Here is a 20,108-nt window from a genome sequence, read left to right on the forward strand (position 1 = left end):
AAAGTTTAAGCACAGCTTGTAACTACCAGTGAGAACTCCGGGCAGGGGCCTTACCACCTGCTGTCGGGCTCTTGCTGCCCAACTCAGTGGGACCTACCTACCTACCTTCCTTCCTCCCTCCCTCCCTCCCTCCCTCCCTCTTTTGTTTTTAACATTTATTCATTTTTGAGAGACAGAGTATGAGCAGGGGAGGAACAGAGAGAGAGGGAGACACAGAATCCAAAGCAGGCTCCAGACTGTGAACTGTCCACGCAGAGCCAGACACGGGGCTCGAACCCATGGACCACGAGACCATGATCTGAGCCCAAGTCGGACGCTTTAACCTACTGAACCACCTAATTGGGATTTTTCATGTTCTTTCTGAAATGGTGGTATTTCTCGGAAGATCCTATTGCTACTTTTTGTATTCCATCTGCCCTTCCCCTGCCCCGCCCCCCCGCCCTGGTTTGAGGGGCCAGGTGCCTTTGGGTGGGCTGGGGAGACCCAGTCTATACCTCTGATCCAAGATGGTGAGGTAGGACTCAGACGCTCCCCCTCGGGCTTACATTCATGGAGAAACACACCATGAAATCAGGTCAGAGAACCAGCCCTGATCCACCTCTTCTCCCAAGAACCAGGAAGAGCCTTAATTGGTTGATAGTTTTCATCTAGAAGAAGGTGTCCTGCGTGAATTTGAAAGGAGCTTTCGGTGAAGTAAGACTTCATTAATTAGCCTGTTAGGGAAGCAACTTCCCATTCCGGGGGCTGGATAAATTTGATGACCACTGTTCTGCTTTGGGCTTCTGAAGGGAAGGCATGAGATTTTCATCCTTTTACTAAATATTGAGAAAAATGTAGTGTCTTTTTATGTATTTTGTTCGCTTTTAACCGTTGAGTATCTGTGTGCCAGATACCATATTTATTCTTATTTAATCTGTATAGAAATGCTATAAGCTGAGTAGGATTATTCCCACTTTAACAGATGAGGGACCTGAGGCTCAGAAAGCTAGTTAAGCAACTAGCTCAAGGTCACGTCTTACTGAGGAGCTGTGCTTGGGGACAAAGCCAGGTCATTGACTTCAGAGCTATGCACAGAGCCTCAAATCTTAACTGTGACTTCCGGCATCTTCCCAGCCACTTTGGGGCTGCTGATAATATGAAAATGCTCTAGATTCCTGACTTTCATTTCCTTCTCTTTTCTGTAAAATCTGCTGCATTTCTTTTCCCTAGGAGGATGAACCTATGATGCCAACATATCTGGTTTAAAAAATACATATTTTATTGTGAAATAGAACACACGAAAGTAAACGAAATAAATGTGAGGTTTAATGATTTTTCTCCCTTGGATTTTTTTAAAGTTTATTTATTTTGAGGGAGAGAGAGAAAGAGAGAGCAGGGCAGGGACAGAGGGAGAGAGAGAGAGAGAGAGAGAGAGAGAATCCCAGGTAGACTCTGCAGAGCCCAGCGCGGGGCTCGAACTCACAAACTGTGAGGTCATGACCTGAGCCAAAATCAAGAGTCGGACACTTAACTGACTGAGCCGCCCAGGCACCCCCTCCTTCAGATTTTTTCCCCCTTAAGTTTTTTTTTTTTTTTTTTTTTTTTGCATTGTCAGGGAAATCCCAGCAACATGAGCTCTCTGTGCACCTTCCCTCGCCTTTCCGCGCTGGTCTTATTTGTCTGTGTGTCCCCTCACATTTCTGACATACTTCAGCTACGAGGGCTTGGGTGCACAGATGAGAAGCCTACCTAGGGTGCCTCCGAGTACTGAAGAGGGTCTGAAAAGTGGGAGAAGACCAGATTCTTTTCCAATAAAATTAGGCTAAGACAGGGGCTCAGGTGCTGCGTGTGCTACCCTCGAGTAAGAAGAGAGGCTAGGTGATCGTGCAACGGTCCTGGCATCGTGGTTCCCCTGGCAACACCTTGAGGCCTTGCTATCAGCAGAACCGCTTCCGGGACAGGAGTCAGGCTGGCCCCTTACTGAGCACCTACTGCAAAGCCTCCTATCCTGCTCGGTATTTGGCAAACAGTGCCTTGAGAAGACCTGGAAGGTGTGCATATGCGGACATCCATTACCAGATAAGGAAACTGGCCTGTCCCAGAGGTTAGATGGCCCCCAAGGCACACTGAACTGCCCCCTGTGTCATATCAGTCTGTCTGCTTGTCTCTCCAGACTGGATGATCCGGGGACAGATGGCCGGAGCTTGGGGCGGTGCCTGGCATTTGGTAGGCTCTAAGCCTTTGTTGAGTGAACAAAGGTGAAGTCACCTGTCTGCATAGGTGCAGCGGTGAAGCCTTTCCCTTGTAGGACTCGGAGGCTCCGGGATGGCTGCTCTGCAGGTCAGAAGTAGGATCTGATCCCAGCTCTTTGGTTAATAAGTGGGAGGAGCGCAAATTGACACACGGCCCTGCTTATCTCATTTGCAACATTATTATAGAAAAAGATTGGAAGCGACCCAAATACTCATCAGTAAGGGCCTGGTTAAGAAAAATGATGGCACATCCACACCGTGCAAATAAGAAACCAGGTTTTTGTGTACTGTGTTACATGAACTTCATGGGGAAAAAAAAAGGGGGGGGGAAGGCAAAGATCAGTATATAATATGCTAGTTTTGGGTAAAGGGGACAAAAATAAGATTTTAAATTTGCTTGTGTTTGTGTAGACAAACTCTAGAAGGATATTAGTGGGTGGGATGGTTAACTAGGCAGGATGGGAGGGAGAATTAACTGTTTATCTTATGCATCTTTTTAAGCTTATTTATTTTGAGAGAGAGACCCCGAGCAAATAAGCAGGGGAGGGGCAGAGGGAGAGAGAATCCCAGGCAGGCTCCTCCCTGGCAGCGTAGAGCCTGATGTGGGGCTCGAACCCATGAACTGTGAGATCATGACCTGAGCCAGAGTCAAGAGCCAGACACTTAGTTGACTGAGTCACCCAGGCGCCCCTGCTGTTTGGTTTTGAAACCATGAGAATGAATGTTACTTACTCAAAAAATCAGAAGGGGAAAAAAAATGATGTAAGTGACTTTGAACTCGCTGTTCTGTCTACCTGGGCGCCAGTCTCCCCACCCAAACAATGAGGTGATTGGATTAGAGCAAGGTTTCATCACGTTGTGAATATTGTGTGTGTCTCTGGCTTTTGTGGGCTTTCCCACTGGCCTGGTCCTAGGATGGTCTGCAGGCCCTTCTGTGGCCTGGACCCGGATCAGCTGAGGCTGTTGGAGAAAGGCTGGGGCGATGCAGAGAGCAAGGAGCCCTCCGCAGGGGTCTAGGCCTTGTGCCCGTCCCCGTGCCTGGCACTTCGTCCTCTGAACACCCTGCCCTGGTGTGACTCAGTTGGTTCTTAAGCAGAAGGAGTACAGTGAAGAGAGACTGTTCTGGAGCTTTCTGGCAAAGTGCTGCAGTTTAATAGGAAGGGGAAAAAATGGCAGAATGTTTTCCCAGGTTATTTTTAATGCTTTTCAGTTCAGCAAACATTAATTGAGAGCTAAGTGCAAGGCAGTGTGGGGGAGTCAGAGCTACCTAACACCTCATCTCTGCTCTCCGGAGTGTGAAGTCTTGGGTGAAAAACTCGAGTGTAAAATTCCTCCTCATACCCTCCAGGACTGCACAGTTCACCTCATCTGGTCCCACAGAGACATGTGGGCTTGGTGGGGATTCTCCCCATTTAACAGATGAGGAAATGGAGTCTCCGTGAAGTCTTGCCCAACGAAAGGCACACAGTTCCTAAGTGGGAAAGCCTGGAACCAAATCAGATTTTCTCAGACTGCTTTTCATGAGCCCAGACACTCGTAATCAGAACATTCTGCCACAGGAGATTTCCCGCAGGTGTGTGGCTTAGGCCGGTCTCTACTTGGAAACGGTCGAGTGAGCACAGTCCTCAGTGACCCCCCTGCGCTGTTTGCCTTTATGGAAGGGCAGTGGAAATCTCAGGCTTATGGTCACACGTTGAGTCTTAACCCCCTTTGCTGTGGTCCCAACGGTGCTGACCTCCCCTGCCCATGAAACCCACCACCGTACCACGAGTTACGTGTAGAATGTCCCGCGCGTGTCTAAGGGTGGATGTGACAGCATCTCCCCACCCCCGCCCCCGGGTCCTGCCACTGCTTCCCCTTCTTCTCCTTCCCTTCTTCCACAAAGTCTGGGGCCGCCACCTGTCATCCTGCTTCCCAGAAGAGGCACATATGCTCCCCGCTCAGGGTCTCTGCCCTGGCTGTCCCCTCCCTCTACCTGAAAAGCTCTTCCTGCGGCTTCAGGTCCGCCCCAGAAACTCACTTGGATAAGCCTTCGCTGGCCACGCTGTCTAAAGTGGCATCCCTGCCCACTACTGCTCTTTTCTCTTTATGGGATGTTTATATTACGTACAAATTACACGTACTGGTTTATTATCTCACCCCTGTCCCTTCCGACTGTCCCCTTGTGCAAGCCCATGAAGCCTGGCTGGTTTGGCTTTGCTCTGTATCCCTAAGTCTGCCTAGCGCAGGTACCCGGCATCTAATAGATACTCTGTACATATTGTCCAAGGAGTACATTGTGAATTGCCCTGTGGCCTAAACAAGTAACACTTCTTTAAAGAGGAAAGAAGCATTTTTTTTTTAAAGGAGAAAGGACCCAAGGCTTATCTCTCTGCAGCGTTTCATCATATGCTATTACTCCATTTAATAATCGTTCAGCCCTGTTTAGAGCCCGCCACAGACGGCCACTTAGCGGCCTCTGATTTGTTTGCTTAGGGAGGCCGCTCGCTGATTTTTTTTTTTTTTTCCTGAGCAGCCCATTCTTGTGTGGGACAGTTGTCATGATTTAAACACTCTCTTAGAGCTTACACGGGGCCAAAAACTGCCTGGTTGTCATTCCCGCACCCTGATCTTCGTCCTCGTAGCGCGGGACAACACGGAGTACGCGCGCTTATATGTGCACAGGACACTCCCTCGGAGAGTTGGAAAAAGATGGCTATCGCACTGTTCGCCCACCCTCCAGCCAAAACCTCGCCGGGGATTCTTCTCCCTGAGCCACAGCTGTCAGGGGCCTTCCCACCCTGGGTGCCTTCCTCAAGTTTGCTCTGCCTCGAGTTTCAGGATTCAAGATTTAGTCCTGTCGGAGCAGACAGAGAGTCCCAGCCGGAGGAGCCTTGGTCCTTGTTGACCTGTCGCTGTCAGCACAACCTTGGGGTGGCCTCAAGAGACAGAACACAATCCGTTCGTTTTTATGTTGTCTCTAGTCGGTGAGCCCCTCCCGGACTCTTCAGGAATCCTAAAGGTTGTCAGGGTTTTGGTTTTTTGGCTTTTAGTATTTTTTTTAAAAGATTGATTTATTTTTGAGAGAGAGTGCAAGCAGGGAAGGGGTGGGGGGAGGGGGACGGACAGAAGATCCAAAGCGGGCTCTGAGCTGACAGCAGCCAGCCCAGTGTGGGGCTTGAACTCATGAACCATGAGATCATGACCTAAGCTGAATTTGGGTCAACCGACTGAGCCACCCACGTGCCCCCTTGGTTTTTAGCATTTTCAGATTACAGTAGCTGTAGATCTGCGAGCAAGAAGAAACCTGATCTGTACCCTATTTTTTATTTATTTTATTTTATTTTATTTTATTTTGTTTTGTTTTGTTTTGTTTTTGTTTGTTTTTGAGAGAGAGAAAAACAGAGTGCAAGCAGGGGAGGGGCAGAGAGAGGGAGACAGAATCTGAAGCAGGCTCCAGGCTCTGAGCTGTCAGCACCGAGCCCAATGCGGGGCTCGAACTCACGAACTGTGAGATCATGAGTGGAGCTGAAGTTGGTCACTCAAACGACTGAGCCACCCAGGCGCCCCACCCTGAACCCTATTTTAAAAGACAGTAAATGTGAGTGAAGTTCTGGGGCGCCTGGGTGGCTTAGTCGGTTAAGCGTCCGACTTTCGCTTGGGTCATGATCTCGCGGTTTGTGGGTTCGAGCCCCGCGTCGGGCTCTGTGCTGACTGCCAGCTCAGAGCCTGGAGCCTGTTTCAGAGTCTGTGACTCCCTCTCTCTCTGACCCTCCCCTGCTCACGCTGTCTCTCTCTCTCTCCTAAAAGTAAATAAAACATTAAAAAAAATTTAAAAAAAAAAAAATGTGAGTGAAGTTCTGTCTCCAAAATCCACGTGAAGAGGGTGGAACTCTGGAAGTAAAGCAAAATGTGCAGAACCTTCAGCTTTATCCTTTCTTCATCTTTGACTGCCTGTGTCTTTTTTTCAGTGTCTGTCCTGTCCCTCTGCCTTCCGTGTTCCGCCCTCCCGCCCACCCCTCATGTCCCCCTTCCTTCCTCGCCCTCCCGCTCAGTAGGCACATGGAACTAACATTAATTCTCAGCACTTCCTGCACTTCCACGAATACTTTCACTTACAGACTTAGGCTAAGTTGCACATGTCCCATTTTTCTCAAGGAGAAAGAATGGAGATTAAATTGCTTCTTACGTGTGACCCTTGGCTAATTTGCTTTGTGGCCTTGGAGAGAAAAAACTTTCAGCCCCGTCTTCTGCATGATGGGCTCCCGTTTCTGCCCAAATCAGCGGTTTCCTATTGGCGGTTGGACGGGAGGCCTTCCACGCCGCACTCCTTGCCCTGCTTCTGTCGTTGCCAATGCCGCTGTCATTTTGGGAAGAGGCGGCAGGGAAGGAGGCCAAGGTCGAGGGTTTCGACTCCGAGCCTTTCTCTGCCTCTTCGGCGCTTCTGGCCCTGCTGGGGTGTGTGTGGAGGCCGGAGGGAGGGAGGGAGAGGGCCAGGTTCAGGCGTGGGGCTCTTTTCCTCACAGCTGTTTTCTTTTTCCTCCTTTGTTTCCTCTTGCTTCCGGGAGTTCATCCCCGAGAGGCCTGTGCTGGGGGGTGTGGGAGAATCGAGAACAGCCCAAGGTCTGATTCCGTAATGGGCTGTGTGACCTTGGGTAAGTCACTGGGTTGGTTTTCAGAGCTTCATCAGTTGCCTGAGGAGCTGGAGAGGATGCTGGCGGTTCCCTAGAGGTGGTGACAATGGAGTCCTTTGGTTCTCTGATGTACTTTTTAGCAGCCAGCTGCAGATTTGGCTGAGGCACGTCCGGAGGGCTATGGGACGCATCCCGGCCTCTGAGTCTAAGTAGTGAGGTGTCTTCTCAGATGGGCAGTGCTGCTGTGATGTGCTGGGCAGAGGGTTGACCTGTCAGCTCATGGATCTGAGGAAGTGAATTAACTTGTTTTGCAGACCATTTTTCCACTTGGGGGCAGGGGGGGAGGTTTCCACAGGGAATGGGTAGCGGTCAAGGTCCACACTGGGCCCATGGCCCTCTTTTGGGACTCTGCTGGCCTGAGGGCTCCAGTGGTATGTCCACATCAGATCGCTTCTGCTGTCCATCCACAGGTGATCCCAGCTGGGCTAACGGTCCCTGAATCTGACTTCAGGGGTCCAGATCAATCACATCAGGCAGCTGGGACACAGGGCCCAGGGAAGCCATGTTCATTGCTTTGCCCAAGGGTGGAATTAGTGGGATGCTTTGCCTCAGAAAGTGAATTAGGGATAGTTAGCCTTCTAGAATCTAGATTCTTCAGAGCCATCCGCCCTCCATTCTTTGCTCTAGCTTGAGTGACCCTTTCCAGTTTGACCACTTAGCGAGTGTTTGCTGAAAGCCAGCACCTCTGGGCAGGGCACCAGCGGGGAACACGGAGACCTCAGATCCTGGTAAGACTGTGTTTGGAGGAGAGACTGTAGGTAGACCTGCAGGATGCTCTGTGGCCGAGCTGTGGCTCTCGGAGGGCCCTGGTGGAAGTGGGCCCTTTCCCTGGGAGAGGGTTCGGATGAGTACAATTCCGGTTGTCTGAGGATTCTGTGAAGTGATGCCTGGGGAAGCACTTTGTAAACTGTCATATAGGGAAAAAATGCCAGGTGGTGCTACTGTGTTTGCTGCAGGGCAGGGAGGCTGGCAGAGAGGTGAGGTGGGGACAGACTGCCTTGGGAAGAGGCACAGGTCCAGGCGCGCTGGGGGCTGGGAATCCTCCAGCTTTGCAGTCCTTGTGGCCACTAAAGTCGGGGGGCCAGGAGTGATGGGATAGGATAGGACATGATCAGAACAGCATTTTAGGAAGATTGGCCAGGATTTACCCCTCTGCTCTCCAGGCCTTCCCCTTCAGTCTCCTCATGGCTTTTCTGTCGTGTGGGGCCAGTGCTGTGGCTCTTTAATAAGATCATCGTGAACAGTGTGGGTTTTTTTTTTTTCATGAACCACAGCATTGTTGACCATGAGCTGAGGGGCCTGCTCCTTGCTGCCCAGGGAGATGGCAGACATCAGATGGGACGATGCCAGACTCCCACATTTGAAATCCAACACCTTGGGCCTCTGGGGGCTGTTTTGGTGGCCCTGGTGTGTTTTAAGAGACTACACGATTGATTTCTGTGTTTCATTAATTCCCTGGGGCCCCAGATTTCCTTTCTGGCATCCCTTGGTGATGAATCCTGAGCTCTATTGGTTCATGAAGCCTCTCACTTCTTTTAGGGGGAAAAAAGGCTGAGTTTGGATGTGAGTGGGACTAAAAGTATGTGGACCCACAGACTTTTAGGGCTAGAAAGGGTCTCCTGTCTGTGCTCAGGCTCCATTGTCCAGTGTGTGAATTAGGGGACTGGCAGAAACCCAGAGAGGGATGTGGCTTCCCCCGAGGCACACAGCAAGTTACTGGCAAGGTGGGCACCAGGGTCCCTGACTGCCTGATGAATGAGCACCGTCATGCTTCTTGTGCCTCTTTCCCTTCTGGTCACCATTCAGATACCGCCTTCTGGGACCAGTGCTCTCACTGGTCTCAGTATCAAACTCTTGCTTCATCACCCCTTCCAGTACCCACTAAAGGTGGGAAGGGACAACCACGGAGAAGGGGTGTAGCCTGCTAGATTGCCAACTGATCGCATCATCCACCAGTTCCAAGACCTCATCTCTCCCTGTTCCCGTTACACTGCCTTCCCCCAGCAAAGTCAGACCAAGACACGCCCCACCCCCACGTCCTGGGTCCAAACAGCCTTCTGGACCTATTTTCTGCTGCTCTGGGGATACTTTGCTTCCCATATTCCTAAAGCAGGCAGGGCGAGGGCAGGGGCTGCGCGGTCAGAGAAGGAAGTGGAATTGACAAGGTCTTGACGTGGAGTAGAATGTAGACTGGCCCCGGAGGCAGGAGTGAGGTGTAAGGGGCAGAAAGCAAGGGCAGTAACATCAGGGAGGAGCCCCGGCTGGGCTGGGGGCTCACGAGCTGAACAGGCCCACTACACAAGCCCGAAGCCCGGGTCCTGTGGCCACCCCCGTCCGCCTCCAGTCCCTGCGAGTGTGTCCTTCTGGCTGCAGGAAGCATCTGCAGTGGAACCGGCAGCTCCTCTCTGTCTTGGCGAGGCAGACACCCAGACCTCCCCACACCCTCCCGAGGGGGCGGTTCCAGGCGGCGCAGGAGCCAGTCACAGGGCTTATGCTAATGTAGGCCCGCCCCCGGCCGGCGCTTAGCCTATTACCCGGGCCCTGGCCGGCAGCTTAATTACCGCTGCAGCGCGCCTCGGCTTGCGTTCCAGGCTTGCGTTCCACGGTTCCCTAAAATAATAAGGATGGCGTCACCGACTTCCCGCGGCCATGTGCTCCCACCCGTGCCTTCAGAGCTCTATTGTAGGAAACAAACAATCCAGACGCTCAGATGCTTTTTTTCTTGGAGAGATTTTTTTTTTTTTTTGGTTTTAAGGTAATGTTGAGACCCTGACGCTTAGTTAAGATTTTCAAAGATGTTGAAGGTGTGGCCAGGGTCTTAGCCACCCCTGAAGCTATAGAATATTTCCTCCTGTTAGAAATTTGAAAGCTTGTACGGATGATTCCACAGTCTTCTTCCACTGGGGACAGTGATTTCTGATCAGAGCAGTGGTGGGGGGTGGTGTGATAGAAGAATCCCCCAGCTCGGGCTTCCTGGGCTCTGGGCCAACTCTGGACCTTGCTCTTTCCTCCGGGAAAAGAGGGCTCAACTTGACCAGCATTTTGCAAACTGTGGGTCGCGTTAAAAAAAAAAAAATTTTTTTTTTTTTAATGTAACAGAAAACAGTAATTGTTAAGTAGGGTACGTTGTGTTTCGGTGTGTTGTGTTGTTGTGTTTCGGTGTGCACTGAGCCAAGGTATAAATATATTTTTACTGTGGGTTGTGGTCAGAAAGCTACTGACCTAGATGATCCCAATGGCCTCTCCTGCTTTCGAAATGTCTGACTTTTCTCCTAGAGTCTGACTTTCCCCTCCACGGAACCTGACTGGTTTTTGGCAGGTCTTGCCACACAAGACTGTTAAGCAGAACTAGAGTTTGGCCTTCTAGCCAGAAATGGGATCTGCAACAGGGGATGGCCCACTTAAAAGCTGACCTATTTAAAACCCATGAGCACCAAAAAAAAAAAAAAAAAAAAAAACAACAACAACCAAAACCACACACGGGGTCAATTTGATTTGAGTCTCCTCTTCCGTGAAAGACTGGAACCCAAAAACTAAATTGGTCCAGGACGGACAGGGTGGAAACCAAAGCTGTAAATATTTATTGAATTCTTGCTCAGGGAAAGAAAAGAAAATCAAGACTCGAGGCTGGGGCAGCGAGGGGAATGAAACAAAACGAAGCACAAGAGGTGTAGATGTAAAGTCAAGAGGGGCATATTTTGGGCCTACGACCTTGGATCTCCAAAATGTTGAAGAGGCTTCGTACATTCATTGTTAAAAAGACCCGCTTTGGTGGCTCAGATACGCCGGCTTGCCTTTGTTCCCATTCTTGTGGCATGGGTGTGGACACAGTGGTGAAGGTGGCTTGTGGACCAAGGAGAAGGCAAGTGGCATCTTCCAAGCCAGGAATGCTCTAAGTGCCTTCATGATTTCACTTAAATCCAGCCCTAGGCGATGGGCACTGTTGTCGCTGAGGAAACGGCAGCTCAGGAGAGGTGAGATGAGCTAGCAAGTGGAGAATGTGGACTTGAGCCAAGGCTCTCTGACTCCAGAGCCTGCCTTCTGTCCACCTCTCCGCGTTTTCTCCGGATGTGCTGGGAAAATAAAGAGCTGTTCTCACTAGAGCTTCCTTCTCTCTGGCTCTGGCCTTCCGAGGTCTCTGTTTTAGGCCCAAGCTGTCCATTTAAGTCAGGGCCAGCTGATCACGGGCATATGACCTGTGCTTAGAAGGGCCCTCTCATGGGTTTACTGCCATCGCTGGTTGAAATTCTTAATAATTTTTGAGCAAGAGGGCTCACATTTTCATTTTGCACTAAGCCCTGACAACAATATAGCCCATCCTGGCTTTGATAGAGTGCATCCCCTTTCCTGGGTTTTTCTGGGTCCCTCCTGCCTTCCTTTAATGAGCGTGTCCTGTCTGGGGCGGAGGCATTTGAAGAATGCACTCTGTCCCAGCCTCCGGCCTGCTACCTGGCACACTGCTCTGTGGTTGTTTACCAACCGTCTGCCTCCTTCCAGCCGCCACCACACCTCTTGCTGGCAGGGACCCCACTGCGGCTCACCCGTTGCCTCTGAATCCTCTCAGCATTTACCCAGGTGGACAGTGTCGTAGGAAGACCCTTTGTGGAGGGAGGTTTTTTTTGTTTTTTTTTTTAATAGGCTAGAGATTGGCGTGCAGAGCACTGGGTCAGGTCAAGAGGAGTGTGCGCAGCTGGCCTGACTCCCCCGGGGGACGCACGGCACGTGGAAAACGTTTGTAAGAGGTCGGGTTCATTCAGCATATAGGGGACCGGCGACGCCATTAAGTTTGACTCACTCTGTACTCCCGGCACCTAGCGCTGTGCCTGGCACGGTAAGCAGGACATTTGTTAAGCAGTGGCTCTGGTGTGTGCTCCCCACTAGGCTGATTACGGGGAAGGACAGTCCCTGACCTCTAGGAGGATCGGATGCTTAATACACGATTAAATGATTCATGTGGCAGCTGCCCTCGGTGCCCTGGGATGCTCAGAGCCGGGTGTGGGGAAGGCTTCCTGGGGGAGGAGGGCCCTGAACTTGATTTGTGGTGAGGCTGGGGAGAGGTCAGAGTGGAGGGCCCACTTAGGTCAGTGTAGGAACTTGGAGCCCCCGCTCTAGGCTAGAGTTTGCACTTGATAGGTTAAACAGATCCCAGTCTCCCCTTTCCGCGGAGGCAGAGCCCAGCCCTCAGGTTCAGAGTCAGGGTCCTCAGTGAGCCGGGTCCTTGGTCTGCTTGCATTAGTCCAGCATCACCGTTGGCCCAGAGACCCCGTTGGGAGAAAGAATCAGCCTTAGAGTGACTTCGATGACCGTGACCAGGACTGCCATGTAGAGAATAGAGAGGAGATGGTCAAATTTGAGAGAGCTGTGAAGACCAGATTTCACAGTTTTGAAAACAGCAACGGGTTGTTCCTCAGAGTAATAATGCGTTTGCATTTGGCGCGGACGTTTCAGCTCCTGTTGGTGAGAAGCGATTGCTGTGTCCTTGCTTTGGGGACAAGTTTTTCAGGAAGTGCTGGAGCCGGACAGTCTGATTTCTTGGGAAGCTTTGGCGGCCTCCCCACCAGCCTCTTGAGGGCTGAGTATGAACCTCGGACGACTCCTGGGTGTTGACACCTGAGGAGCGAAGCCTAGGGGCCTGTGTGGTTTTTGTCCATGGGTGTTTGAGAAGCTTCTGGTACCAGCAGAGGATGAGCCAATTGTCGAGCTCGAGAGTAACCACATTCAGATATTTTTAAAGGGCCAGTGGAGTTTGGGAGAGAGTCTCAACCCAAAGTACAAATTTCCAGTTTAATTTTAACTTTGCACTTAGCTCACACCCAGGATTTGGCAGGGGGGAGTGGACCTTAATTTTTTTTTTTCTTTTTTAAGCGGAACACACCCTGGATGTAACCGGGATGTGTGGCGGCCGCTGCGCAGAGCCGGGAGGAAGTGGGTTGGAATTGGATCAGGAGCTCAGAGTGGATTTGACTGGAGCTGATTGGTGGGTTGTGGATGTGGGAGTCTGTCCTGGGGCTCTAGGAAAGGGGGGCTGCTCTCCACGGAGCAGGGGGACCCCGGGGAGGTGCGTGGAATGACTCCACGTCGCCTGTTGGGCTGGTGTTTCTGTTTTTTATCCTGTTTGGTCAGTTTCAGACACTTCACTGGCTTACCTGCCATCCCCAAAGTGACAGTCACTCCCCCACACCGAAGGCAGCAGTGGGTTTCCCCGTCGTGGTTTGGGCTTTTTGGTGATACCACCTCTTACCTCTTTGATCTCACCCCAAACACTGCTGAAACCTCCTGCCAGGAAGGAAATGTAGAAACCAACGGTGGCCCCGGAGGCCCCACAGCCTGACCTGCAGGAGGCCACCTGCTGGCCTCCAGAGGACACACGGGCTTGCCCAAGTGGCTGGAAGTGGCCTCTTCCTACTTAGCAGGAGCAGGGTCCCCAGCCCCTCTCCACATCCTTGCTCCCTGATCACAGTGTCATCTGAATGAGGGCTGGCTGGGGTTTGCTTTGGTTACCGAGGAAGTGTAACCAGGGCGGTGACTGCCAGGAGCGGCCCCCACCCTGCTGGTGGAACTGCTGGAAGGGGCGCTTCAGGGAGCTGGTCGGGTAGAGTTGGGGGGCGGGGGAGTCTGGGAGGGGCTCCGCCTCACGTTTGGGACCGTCTGAGGAACAGTCGGCCCCCAGCACTGGCCGCCTTGGTCCGCGGCACGGGGTCCCATGTCCATTCCTGGGGCATTAGGATAGGAGATTCTGATGTGGCTGTGGATTGGGGGACTCCCCCACGGAGCAGTTGTGGGGAGCAAACCAGCTAGTGCGGGCGAAGCACGTCGAGGGGGCCTGTGCAGGCTCTGGAAAGATCCGATGGTTCCTCTTCATGAAAACATTAGTGGTAGCGCCTTGCAGATCATCCCCCAGAGGAATGGCCCCAGTTGGCGGTTGTGCCGGGACCACAGGACCCCGTGTCTGTCCGTAGAATTCCCAGGCAGCGAGTGCCGTGCCGCTCTGGAAAAGAGGCCAGCTTCCGGGAGGAACTCCCCTGACTCCCAGCACCCCCCACCCCCATCTCTAAGGCTTTCTTTTCCTTGGCTAATGGTCGTAAGAGGAGAAGCCCTTGGCCCGTCTGGAAAAATCACATGTCTGAAATCTTTGAGAGCGGACTGGAATCCCTTCTCTTATTTGTCTTTCTTTGGTGGAGCTGCGAGACTCCAGCGCCTTCCGAGGGCCGCAGGCTTGTGGCTCCAGGCTTTGGTGCAGACGGGGGAGGTGGCCCTCCCCCTCCCCAGCACAGTGAACCTCCCTCCATTTGCCCTGCTCCCCTAAGGCCTGGCTTCCTGGCTCAACACTGATTTCCTGCCCTAGGGCAGAAGGCCTCTCAGGATTTATTCCCAGGCACTCTTGCCAGTGACCTTGAGAAGGTGGCTTGACCTGGACATCTGGCCTCTCCTGGGGACTGAAGGAGTGGAAAAGGATTTAACTTCTCCCACCCCAGATCCAAGAGGAAAGGCGGGCCGTGGCGGCCCATCGCTGAGGCCTAGAACAGGGCAGCTCCCAGAAGGAGCTCCTGGGCCTGGCTTTGCCCCTTCCGGCAAATCGCCGCCGCACCGGGCCGGGCACACCACCTCTCTCCACCAGGGAAGAAGGAAAGCAGGGCAACTGTGGGGGCTCTGCAGCCCGGACGTGCCCCGAGCTCCCCCGGGCTGCCTGCTGACAAGGGTGGGCTGAGAAAGGGGCACAGCAGGCCCACCGTAGATGCTGTACCCCAGGTTTCCACTTGGCCCCAAGGTGCCTGAGCAGGAGGAAGGACTGGAGGACTGTGGCCCGCCGGCCACCCTGGGCCCAGCAGGAAGGCCTACGCAAATTGGCCTGCTCCGGGGGCCGGGGCAGCTCTGGACGGGGGCCGGTTAGCAGGCCGTCGGCTTGTTTAGGAGAAGAAAAGCCTCTGAGGGGCTGGTGTGACCCTTTGGACAGTGCGGGGCTGCCCTTTGGAAGAACTAGACCATACTGTCTGACCCATTCGTGACAAATCCGAACCTGGGCGGAGAGTCTCGGGGCGGGGGGCAGATCCGGTGATGTCGATGCGTGTGTCCTTCAGGCTGCAGGGAGCAGGCAGGTGGCGATGGTGCGGCCAGAAGTTACCTGTAAGGTGCCTGCCAGCCCTCGGTGGCGAGGGAGCAGCCAGGCTCAGGCGGGGGCAGGGGTGGGTTACCTGGGCATCCGCCTGGAGGGCTGGGCACCCTGGCCTCCCTTGCTGACTCCCCAGAGACGTTCAGGCCTGAGACTTGATGTGTTCCGCAGCTTGTCTCCCCACCTCTGTACTGGAGCCTGGAATCTCGCCTTCAGCCAAATCTACCTTTTAACAACCTAATGAGAGGTTGCTTTTCATCAGTCTTGTTTTTTTGTTTTTTTTTTTTAATAAAAGAATTCAGTTGTGTTTTTTGGGGGTGGGGGGAGTTGAAAGTTCATTTATTTTGAGAGAAAGAGAGGGAGAGAGAATCCCAAGCAGGCTCCGTGTGTGGGGATGAGCAGAGAGCCCGATGTGGGGCTCGAACTCACAAACCGTGAGACCATGACCCGAGCTGAAGTCGAATGCTTAACCGACTGAGCCACCCAGGCACCCCTCAGTTTTTCTACATCATTAGAAATAAAGGATTTGGATTCAGATTTGAGTAAGCAGAGAAAAGGGAGAGAATCTAAGAATCTAAGAACTGCAATGGCAAAATTGCCTCCAGGGAGTTTTAAAGAAGGGACAGACGAGGGTCACAAAGGTGCTTCCAAAGACTGACTTTTTGTACTTGGACGACCTCAGCATGTCGTCATGGAGCCATCCTGGGATTGCCGATTTTCATTCTTTCCTTTCATGTCTATGCTCAGGACCCGGAAGAGCAGGGTATGTAACTGTAAGTATCTTTCTACACTTAAATTAAGGAAAATGAAAATGAGAACTCAGTTCCTCGGGCGCGCCAGCTGTGTTGCGGGCGCTCACTGGCCCCTCGGCTAGCGGCTCCTCTCTTGGCTGGGGCAGGAGGCGCCCATCGTTGCTGGAGGTTCTGCTGCACGGGCTGGTCTGGAGAGTGGAGCGGGGAGGTGGGGGGCTCCCTCGTCTGCGGCGCCTGCCAAGGGCCAGGCCAAACTGGTGACCAGAGTGACAAGTGGGCAGGTTCTGGCTGGTGAGCTGGTGAGGGTAGCATACGTGTGCGTCTTGGGCCCCATCCGCACGCCAAGGGTCACAGGCACACAGGTGACAGGAGGGGAAGTAGCTGGCCTTGGGAGGTGGTCAGGCTGAGGCCACAGGGCCTGGGGGCATGGGGGGTGGGGTGTCTGACAATGCGGTTGGTGCCTTTGGGAGGCTAGGGACTGCGGTAGCTTTTTTTTTTTTTTAATGTTTTGTTTATTTTTGAGAGAGAGAGAGAGAGAGAGAGAGAGAGAGAGCTTGAGCAGGAGAGGGTCAGAGAGAGGGAGACACAGAATCTGAAACAGGCTCCAGGCTCGCAGCACAGAGCCCAACACGGGGCTCGACCCCACGAACCGTGAGAGCATGACCTGCGCCGAAGTCGGACGCTTAACCGACTGAGCCACCCAGGCGCCCCTGTGGTAGCTTATTTTTAAGGGGAGTTTTGGAGAAGTGTGGCAGTAGAGTCGGAACATGACCACCGTGCCCGGAGCGTGTGTGCCCACCCCAGCCGTCCCTCCCCTCAGGACTTGCGGAGGGCAGGAGGCCCCCGGCGGGTGCTGGCGGTACGGTGCCCCTGACCCTTCCCCGGCCCCAGGCCCACACCTGCCCTCACGCTGCCTTCCCTTTCCAGGTGAAAGAGCTTGTCCTGGACAACTGCCGGTCGATTGAAGGCAAAATCGAAGGCCTCACAGATGAATTTGAAGAACTGGAGTTCTTAAGTACAATCAACGTAGGCCTCACCTCAGTCGCAAACCTACCAAAGTTAAACAAACTTAAGAAGGTAAATAGAGTCTAGGAGCGCGCACGCGGGGAGGGGGAGAGGGTCATCGCTTGGGGTCGAGGGAGCGTTACCGACCGACACGCCCGTCGTCGAGGCCCTCGGGCGACTTCCCCTTCCTCGCCTGCCTGCCTGCCTGCCTGCCTGCCTGCCTGCGGAGGCCCGGGCGCCCTGGGCCCGCCGCCTTCGTTTTAAGAGCTCTTTCTGCTTTTCCCCTCCCTGCCTGTGTAGCTTGAACTAAGCGATAACAGAATCTCAGGGGGCCTGGAAGTATTGGCAGAAAAGTGTCCGAACCTCACGCATCTAAATTTAAGTGGCAACAAAATTAAAGACCTCAGCACAATAGAGCCACTGGTGAGTCATTTGGGTCCTTCCCTCTCCACGGGGTGGGAGGTGGGAGGGATTGATATCAGGGAATACTACTTTTGCGTTTGTAGAGTGTGTGTGTGTGTGTGTGTGTGTGTGTGTGTGCGTGCGCGCGCGCACTTCTCTTACTTTATTTGACACTCATGTGCTCGGAGATTGAGTCGGAGCTACTATTTCTGCCTTGTCCGTAGAGAAACTGACTCCGAGAGAAGTTAAATGGCTTGAACAAGGTCACGCAGCCGGAGTGGATAGTCAGGGGGCCACGGGGGTAGGACCCTGGCCTCAACTCCTGGTGCTCAGCTTTGGAAACCTGAGCTGTCATTTCTTAGAGCTTGGTTCATTGTCCCTGGTTGGGGAGGGAGGACTCCCCAAACAGGAATTAAGCTGCCCCTGGGGGTGGCCGCCTGTTTTCTCCTTGGACTGCTAGCCTGAGGCTGGTACCCCCAAATGGTGGGTTGGTCCCCTGGGTGACACGGAATTGGTATGGGGCGAGAGCCTCGATGCCGGCCTTCCTCTTACGGGCACCATGACTGACCCATGGTCTCTAGTCCTTGGTGTGAATAGTGGCCAGGGCCTCAGAGATGTGGGCCGTGTTTCTGGCTCCTGTTTATCTTCATACAGCTGAACACACCCCAAACTTCATGGATTTATTCGCCAGAAAGGGACAAGGCATGGTCACAATAATTTCTCCATTACCTGGATCTGAGTGACTGTGTTCCCTTGATCTCAGTTGTCCCTGATCAATAGCTTTGTTTTTTTTTTTTAAGAGAATGTGTTTTTGGTTTTTCCTAATGTTTTATTTATTTCTGAGAAAGAGACATAGCGTGAGCAGGGAAGGGTCAGAGAAAGAGAGGGAGACACAGTATCTGAAACAGGCTCCCGGCTCTGAGCTGTCAGCACAGAGCCCGACGCAGGGCTCGAACCCATGAACTGTGAGATCATGACCTGAGCTGAAGTCAGAGGCTCACCTGACTGAGCCACCCAGGTGCCCCTCAATAGCTTTCTTGACATGTAGGAATACTACCATATTAAATAAGCATTCTTACTGTGAATATACACATGAGAACCCTCTTGCAAGCCATCCACCTTAGCGTCAGGGAAAGGTCATGAGGATATTTTGCCAGGTTTGCCGTGTTTTCCTTTCCTAGGTTTCTAGAGTAGAAATTGGCATCCCTCAGTTTGGGTTTGTAGGGTTCTTGTCCAAAAAGCACTCCTTGCTGTCTGCGGATACTCGAGGGGCCGGTTGATGGGCCCGCGCAGCAAAACCAGAAGCCGGCACATCTTTCCCAAGCTCAGACTTCACCCGCTGTGGCTTGGAGTCAACTACGAGTATATGCGTCACACGGAACTTCTTTTCAAGTCTTCCAACAACCTCTTCGGGCAAAGCAAAACCATTTGGATCTACCTGGCCGATGCTTTCATGATTTCATAGGAAAATCTTTGAAGTTCTGTATAGGTGTATTTTGGGAGGCAGGTATAGAGACCAAGCGTATGTGTATATAAAACATTGTGATTTGGCTTAAGATGAAAGGTCAGACCTAGACAGACAGATAGACACACCCTATTCTCCCTGCAGAGACCACACATGTTTTTGTAGCTTCTCCTTCCTGCTTATCAAGTGTGATTGATGCCTTACGCTCACCTCCTCAGGCTGGGAGGGTGTTGGGCTCACCCACCCAGACCACAGCCCAGACTCCCTCCCTGCCCTTGACCTGCTGGGAATGGCTTCTTGCTCCTGAGATCTTAAGAGCAGCTGAACAAGTCATCACTTCTACCTTATCAGGGTTGTGAGGATAAACTGAGTTAATACCTAGTGTGCGGTGTTAATGGCCATCATCCTCACCATCATTAGTAATAGACACAGCAGGACTTTGTTTGTTTGTGGCGCCTTTTTCGTTCCCCCCTGGCTCCTTTGTCACAGGAGCAGCAGCAGAGCTCTTGGCGGGAGCCCCAGGGAGCCCCAGGTTAAGTTGAAGCCAGCTGACGCGACTAGGGCTGTATTTGGAAACTAAATGTGTTGGCATTGGATGAGGCTTCAAAGGCCCTAAGGTCCACCCTCCCATTTTCCGGGTGAAGGAACTGAGGCCCGCCAGCCAAGGGTGCCGGGGCTGGGCAGAGCAAGGCGGGTCCCTGCACCTGGCTCAGTCCCCACTCCTGTTCCCCCCTGCCCTCCCACAGATCATTCACTGTCGACTTCATGTTTCTGCTTACAGAAAAAGTTAGAAAACCTCAAGAGCTTAGACCTTTTCAATTGTGAGGTGACCAACCTGAACGACTACCGAGAAAACGTGTTCAAGCTCCTCCCACAGCTCACGTATCTCGACGGCTACGACCGGGATGACAAGGAGGCCCCCGACTCGGACGCGGAGGGCTACGTGGAGGGGCTGGACGACGACGACGAGGATGAGGATGGTGGGTGTGGGGGGCGGGGCGGGCTGGGTGGCTCCTCTTCCCAAAGCTGCGGAGGGGAGCCGAGCTGCTTTGCTGCCAATGTCCTTGCGCTTTCTCACTGGGGCTCGAACCCCCGAGGGGCACCTAACTGTTAAAAAGCATCTAACTGAATCTTCCCCGCATGGTTTTGCCTCTTTTCCAAAGTCCCCACCCCCGCAATAAGGTCCTTAGCCTCTGTCTGTAGTCTGACCCTGGAGCCCCCAGCCCAGGGCGGGTGAGCACGCGGAGGAAGGTGGGGTGTGGCCTGAGGGTCCCGTTCGCCTGGGTGTCCCACAGAGGAGACAGGTCACCAGCTGGAGGGCTTGTGGGGCCCCCTGGTGGCTGCAGCCCACAGGACGACAGGCCCGGACCTACGGGGTGCGGACGCGGGAGCCCCAGGGGCCCAGGAAGTGCAAGAGGCTGCGGGACCCTGGTGGTGCAGGGAGGGTGAGGATGAGCAGGGAGCCGCAGG

At 53.0% G+C, this 20,108-nt stretch overlaps 1 protein-coding gene across 1 annotated transcript in view; it reads left to right on the top strand.

Moving 5' to 3' along the window:
- The window catches only part of ANP32A (acidic nuclear phosphoprotein 32 family member A), a 39,544-nt gene that overhangs the window by 14,586 nt on the left and 4,850 nt on the right, over positions 1-20,108 (top strand). Inside the window, exons 2-4 of the mRNA XM_039219008.1 lie at positions 16,694-16,843; positions 17,072-17,194; positions 19,420-19,618. Of these exons, the coding sequence (XP_039074939.1) occupies positions 16,694-16,843; positions 17,072-17,194; positions 19,420-19,618 (472 nt within the window). The remainder of the gene's footprint in view (positions 1-16,693; positions 16,844-17,071; positions 17,195-19,419; positions 19,619-20,108) is intronic.

This window comes from Hyaena hyaena, unplaced genomic scaffold, assembly GCF_003009895.1.
Source record: "Hyaena hyaena isolate Hyena2069 unplaced genomic scaffold, ASM300989v1 scaffold_15, whole genome shotgun sequence".
NCBI classification, from domain to species: Eukaryota; Metazoa; Chordata; class Mammalia; order Carnivora; family Hyaenidae; genus Hyaena; species Hyaena hyaena.